This window comes from Oncorhynchus clarkii, chromosome 24 (genome assembly GCF_045791955.1).
Source record: "Oncorhynchus clarkii lewisi isolate Uvic-CL-2024 chromosome 24, UVic_Ocla_1.0, whole genome shotgun sequence".
Taxonomy (NCBI): domain Eukaryota; kingdom Metazoa; phylum Chordata; class Actinopteri; order Salmoniformes; family Salmonidae; genus Oncorhynchus; species Oncorhynchus clarkii.
Window position 1 is genome coordinate 40,191,569 of NC_092170.1, and position 7,169 is coordinate 40,198,737.

Here is a 7,169-nt window from a genome sequence, read left to right on the forward strand (position 1 = left end):
ACTACATTTACACAATCAATATAGCATTAAAAATAGTTTTCCAGATTGTATTTTGGAAATTATTTTTAGCGATGCAAATATTTGAAACTTTTCAATTTGGATCCAAAACCATAAGGAGAGAGAACAAGTGAGAAGGGAATAGCAGTCAGCTTTGGGGTTAATTTAATTTGTAGATGTCTGAGAATTAAAACATGCAGAGTGCATTATAGTCGCTGTATGTTAACCTCCACAGAGCTCTAGGTAATGGATCTCAGTCGTCCCTGGTGTCTCACCTACCCATTTACAGTCCAACTTCTAGTCGGCAGGGATTATGACGCATCCACTGGGTGGCTAGCACAGCCCTCTCTCCATTACAAAACGTCAGCGTTTGGTTGGACAGAGGAACAAGAGACCACTGTTTACAGGAGCTCAACCTATTACCTTCTCCTTCCGTTTGGTTATGGATGGATGAGCACCTGGTTGACCTTCAGAATATACAGTACCTACCTACAGTAGTGATGACATTATAGAGACATTGCCATCAGCTTTGTCCAATTCCCACCCAGATCATTCTATCCACAGCGCACACACAGTCCACACACAGTCTGCAAGGTCCACAGCACCAATTCACAGCAAAACAAAGCCCTATAGAGGTTCAGAGAGACCACCCGGACTTTGACCCAGCCCTATAGAGGTTCAGAGAGACCACCCGGACTTTGACCCAGCCCTCTCTCAAAGCTGCCCATCCCCGTTCTTGACATACTCCGGCAGGCTGTTGAGCGCCGTCTCTTCACTCTTGGACTGCAGTGGGAGCTCCCCCTTCTTGGATTGTTTTTTAGTAGCTCTGGACAACTTCCTCCTGAACGTGTCCCCAGCCAGGAAGTAGAGGACCGGGTCCACACAGCTGTTGAGGCTGGCCAGCCCCCGCGTCACCTGGTAGGTGGCGTACACGCAGTTATTGAAGGCACACATGTCCGGGACCTGGAAGTACAGCCGGGCTCGCATGTTCAGGTTCTTCATCACGTGAAAGGGCAGGTAGGACACAGCGAACACGGCCAGCACGATAATCACCAGGTGGATGGACTTACGCCGTAACGGGGCGTTGTTCATGTCGTTACAGATCAGCTCCTTGACGATCATCCCATAGCAACCCAGGATGAGAAGGAAGGGGATGCAGAAGCCGAACACGGTCAAACACATGCTGTAGATAAAGTAACCCGGCAGCTCATCCTCCGTGGTCGTGTCGTAGCACGTGGTGGCGTTCCGTTTCTGCCCTGTCCTAGAGTAGTAGAGGATGGGAGAGATACTCGCTACGACCACGACCCAGACCAGGGCGCTGGTCAGCACGGCGTTCTTCTTCTTGAGCCTTCCCAGAGACTTGAGCGGGTGGACCACTCCTGTGTACCTGTGGACACTGATACAGGTCAGGAACAGGATGCTGCCGTACAGATTGACGTGGAATATAAACCTCTGCAGTCGGCAGAGAACGTCCCCGAATATCCAGTCGGTCTTATTAAAGTAGTAGAAGATGAGGAAGGGCAAGGAGAGGACGTAGCAGAAGTCGGCCAGGGCCAGGTTAAACATGTACACGGAGATGCTACTCCAGGGTCTCATGTGGCAGACAAACATCCAGATGGCCAGACTGTTCCCCACCAGGCCGGTGACGAACACCAGGATGTACACGGTGGGCAGATAGTAGAACTGGAAGCCTGTTCTGGTCAAGGAACATCCTCCCCGCGTCACGTTGTGGAGATCAGACACATTCAGGAGGGACGTCAGGCTCAGATCTGTCGTCATGTTGTCAGGGAAACATGGGTTCTTTTACTGTAATGAAAAAAGAAAAAAGTTCAGGGAGATATTTATGATTTTTTTCCCCCGGTTTTTAGACAACTAACTGACCGAAGTGGGTCAACTTATTCTAATTCCACCCCCCCCCCCTCCCCCCACCCCCGTGAGCTCAATGCGCACATTGTGCTGCAGTTTCTCCAGAGATAAATCCGATCCTGCCCAAACTGCGCCATGTAGTAGAGAGTTGTAGTTTCCAGGCATTGCATTGTTCTACATAGTTTACCACAGAAAACGTGATAATGAACTACTATAACCACAATCCATTGCGCAGTCCGGTCTGTGTTTAACACCTGCTACATAAGAATGTGCGATCAAGAGGGGATAAAGAGAGAGCAGTTTCTTCACAAGCTACACTATATATATATAAAAGTATGTGGTCACCCCTTCAAAATTAGTGGGTTCAGCCACACCCATTGCTGACAGGTGTATAAAAATCGAGCACACATGCAATCTCCATAGACAAACATTGACAGTAGAATGGCCCTTACTGAAGAGCTCAGTGACCTTCAACGTGGCACCGTCATAGGATGCCACCTTTCCAACAAGTCAATTCGTAAACATTTCTGCCCTGCTAGAGCTTCCCTGGTCAACTGTGAGTGATGTTATTGTGAAGTGGAAACATCTAGGAGCAACAACGGCTCTGCCCCGAAGTGGTAGGCCACACAAGCTCACAGAACGGGACCGCCAAGTGCTGAAGCACGTAAAAAAAAACTTCTGACCTCAGTTGCAACTCTCACTACCAAGTTCCAAGCTGCTTTTGGAAGCAAAGTCAGCACAATAACTGTTTGTTGGGAGCTTCATGAAATGGGTTTCCATGGCTAAAATCACCAGGCCAAGTGTCGGCTGGAGTGGTGTAAAGTTCGCCACCATTGGACTCTGGAGCAGTGGACACACGTTGTCTGGAATGATGAATCACGCTTCACCATCTGAAAACTAACTAACTAACTAACTAACTCTAAGATAAATATTACTGAATGATATGAGTATAGTCCCGACGGACTGATCTGGGTTTGGCGGGTGCCAGGAGAACACTACCTGCCCCAATTCATAGTGCCAACTGTAAAGTTTGGCGGAGGAGGAATAATGTTCTTGGGCTGGTGTTCATGGTTCGGGTCCCTTAGTTCCAGCGAAGGGAAATCTTAACACTACAGCATACAATGACATTCAAGACGATTCTGTGCTTCCAACTTTGTGGCAACAGTTTGGGTAATGCCCTTTCCTGTTTCAGCTTGACAGTGCTCCCATGTACAAAGCGAGGTTCATACAGAAATGGTTTGTTGAGATCGGTGTGGAAGAACTTGACTGGCCTGCACAGAGCCCTGACCTCAACCCCATCGAACACCTTTGGAATAAACTGGAACGCCGACCTGGAGCCAGGCCTAATCGCCCAACATCAGTGCCTGACCTCACTAATGCTCTTATGACTGAATGGAAGCAAGTCCCCGCAGCAATGTTCCAACATCTAGTGCAAAGCCTTCGCAGAACAGTGGCGGCTGTTATAGCAACAAAGGAGGGACCAACTCCATATTAATGCCCGTGATTTTGGAATGAGACGTTCAACGAGCAGTTGTCAAAGTGATTGATAGTTGGTATTCAGCAATCATAAAACTATGCCTTGTTTACTTTTGAAGAACTACTAAAAATAGTGATTTTGTCAGACAGCAGCCCCTCTATAGAGATGATGATTTGGAATGAAATAATAAAGTAAAATAAAGCAAAAAGGTAATATATACACACAACAACAACAATATACACACAACATCTTAAATATTTTAGTAATGTGAAATACTAAAGTAATGTGAAATACTGATGGTTAAGTGATCAGCAGTCATGGACAGTCACTACCATCATGGGACATTTATGTATTATGTTACAGCATTCAAACCACAATGCATTTAATGTTTTAAAATCGTGTTTGGCAGTGATTTATAAAAAATAAATATAATAATAACTGAACCAAAACCGAACCCGAAAACAAAAAAAAAAACGAATCGCTCAGCAAAGTCAATCTAGTCTCTTTGAAACCATAATATGCACAGAAATAGCCTAGGCTATACATTGCAAAACCAGCCCAGTTAACTATATATATATATATATATGTCGATTATACACTAGCCTACTCACCGTTGACTTATATCCCACATTCCCACAGTCTTTTGCGGTAGAACAGGTTTCAAACATAGGCTACATACGCAAGAGAACGCAGGGCGCTTGAGACTGTCACGTCAGGTGTCCCTGGTCGACGTCTCCAACAAAGCTCTCCAGCTCTCACATTCCGTCTGGTTCGTTCGCTCTTACGGTAAAAGTCCACCATTCCGTTGGGCACTGGGCACAATGTAAAACTGCGAGAGAGTGCAGGAATTAGAAAGTAGGACCTTAACCAGATAGGATAAAACGCTCGCTGAGGGGAGGGGCGACTGCAAAAAAAAAAAAAAAGAAGCTCCTCAAACGCGCTCTTTCCTTCCTCTTCCCAACTCCTCATTGACAAGCTACTTTAAAAAAAAACAAAATGCTGCGTTCATCTACTAGTCGGAACTAGAAAACTGTGACTTTCAGACTTGCTAACTGTAGGCCAACGTCGATGCTACTGGCAGACTAGTGTGGGTTGTTGATTCTTGGCAGCTACTCAATATCCTACGTGCCTCATTTAGGCTATGGAATGCTCACAGGAGAGTAGAGAGCATGTATGGGCCATACTGGCAGGTTGGAAGCAGATCATTAATATTGTTCAAGAGGGACATGTCAAAATGCTGCCCTACACCCTATGGAGCTCTGAGAGGATTTGACAGGTGTAAGCCATATGGTAATAGCTACACCTTACCCCTCTGTAGGCTAGGAAGTGTCACCATGTGTATTTGTATTTATTACGGATTCCCTATTAGTTCCTGCCAAGGCAGCAGCTACTCTTCCCGGGGTTTATTATGGATCCCCATTAGTTTCTGCCAAGGCAGCAGCTACTCTTCCCGGGGTTTATTATGGATCCCCATTAGTTCCTGCCAAAGCAGCAGCTACTCTTCCCGGGGTTTATTATGGATCCCCATTAGTTCCTGCCAAGGCAGCAGCTACTCTTCCTGGGGTTTATTATGGATCTCCATTAGTTCCTGCCAAGAAAGCAGCTACTCTTCCTGGGGTTTATTATGGATCTCCATTAGTTCCTGCCAAGAAAGCAGCTACTCTTCCTGGGGTTTATTATGGATCCCCATTAGTTCCTGCCAAAGCAGCAGCTACTCTTCCCAGGGTTTATTATGGATCCCCATTAGTTCCTGCCAAAGCAGCAGCTACTCTTCCCGGGGTTTATTATGGATTCCCTATTAGTTTCTGCCAAGGCAGCAGCTACTCTTCCCGGGGTTTATTATGGATCCCCATTAGTTCCTGCCAAAGCAGCAGCTACTCTTCCCGGGGTTTATTATGGATCCCCATTAGTTCCTGCCAAGGCAGCAGCTACTCTTCCTGGGGTTTATTATGGATCTCCATTAGTTCCTGCCAAGGCAGCAGCTACTCTTCCCAGGGTTTATTATTGATCTCCATTAGTTCCTGCCAAGAAAGCAGCTACTCTTCCTGGGGTTTATTATGGATCTCCATTAGTTCCTGCCAAGAAAGCAGCTACTCTTCCTGGGGTTTATTATGGATCCCCATTAGTTCCTGCCAAGGCAGCAGCTACTCTTCCCGGGGTTTATTATGGATCTCCATTAGTTCCTTCCAAGGCAGCAGCTACTCTTCCTGGGGTTTATTATGGATCTCTATTAGTTCCTGTCAAGGCAGCTGCTACTCTTCTTGGGGTCCAGCAACATTAAGGCTGTTATATACAATAAAAAATATTTAATAACATTATATTTCATAACCCTTTTCACAACACATTAAGTGTGTGCCCTCAGGCCACTACTCTACTACGACATATCTACAATACAAAATCCGTGTGAACGTGTGTGCAGAGTGCCTGTCATCATGTATATGCCATTGGAGGCTGCTGAGGGGAGGGCGGCTCATAATAACGTCTGGAATGGAGTCTGTGGAATGGTATCAACCACATGGAAGCCATGGAAACCATGTATTTAAACCACATCAAAAACCACGTGTTTGATACCATTCCACAGACTCCGTTCCAGCCGTTTCTATGAGCCGTCCTCCCTTCAGCAGCCTCCAATGGTGTATATGTGTTACTTCACAGTCCCCGTTGTTCCATGAGGTGGTATTTTTATCTGTTTCTACAGCTGGCATCAGTTACCTGATGTGAAATAGAGTTCCATGTAGTCCTGTGTGCCTCCCATAGTCTGTTCTGGACTTGGGGATTGTGAAGAGACCTCTGGTGTCATGTCTTGTAGGGTACGCATGGGTGTCTGAGCTGTGTGCTAGTGGTTTAAACAGACAGCTCGGTACATTCAGCTTGTCAACACTTCTTCCAAAAAACAAGTAGTGATGAAGTCAAATCTCTCTCCCACTTTGAGCCATGAGAGATCCATATGCATATTATTAATGTTAACTCTCCGTGTACATTTAATTAAGGGCCAGCCGTGCTGCCCTGTTCTGAGCCAATTGTTCTTTTCCTAAATCCCTCTTTGTGGCATCTGACCAAAAGTAGGGCCAGTAGGACCTACCTTGTTTATAGTGTTGTTAAGAAGGCAGAACAGTGCTTTATTATGAACAGACTTAGTCCCATCTTAGCTACTTTCGTATGAATGTTTTGACCATGACAGTTTACAATCCAGGGTTCTGTCACCTCAACATTCTCTATTTCTACATTATTCAGTACAATATTTAATTAAGATTTCGGGTTTGGTGAACGATTTGTCCCAAATGCAATCCTTTTAGTTTAGAAATGATTTAGGACTAACTTATTTATTGCCACCCATTCTGAAACTGTCTGCAGCTCTTTGTTAAGTGTTGCAGTCATTTCAGTTGCTTTACTCAAAGCCAGTGGCATGTCATTAGTAAAGATTTAAAAGGTAAGGGGCCTAGACAGGTGCCCTGGGGAATTCCTGATTCTACCTGGATTCTGTTATGGGTTTCTATTAAAGAACACCCTCTGTGTTCTGTCAGACAGGTAACTCTTTATCCACAATATAGCAGGGGGTGTAAAGCCATAACACATGCGTTTTTCCAGCAGCAGACTATGTTCAAAAATGTCAAAAGCTGCACTGGAGTCTAACAAAACAGCTCCCAATGTTTTTATCGTCAATTTATCTCAGCCAATCATCAGTCATATGTGTAAGTGTTGTGCTTGTTAGGAGTGGCGATATCGTCCGCTATTATCCTCGGTGATGTTCCATCCAAGTTGTCAGACCCAGGTGGCTTGTCATTGTAAAAAAAAGTAGTTTGCAATATCAGTGGGTTTTGTGATGAGT

At 45.4% G+C, this 7,169-nt stretch overlaps 1 protein-coding gene across 1 annotated transcript; it reads right to left on the reverse strand.

Moving 5' to 3' along the window:
- Nucleotides 1–711: 711 nt before the first annotated feature.
- Nucleotides 712–1,791, reverse strand: LOC139382811 (P2Y purinoceptor 1-like). Its single transcript, XM_071127029.1, has one exon. It carries the CDS (start codon nucleotides 1,774–1,776, stop codon nucleotides 712–714), a length of 1,065 nt encoding a protein of 354 aa, XP_070983130.1. The 5' UTR covers nucleotides 1,777–1,791.
- Between the last annotated feature and the right edge of the window lie 5,378 nt (nucleotides 1,792–7,169).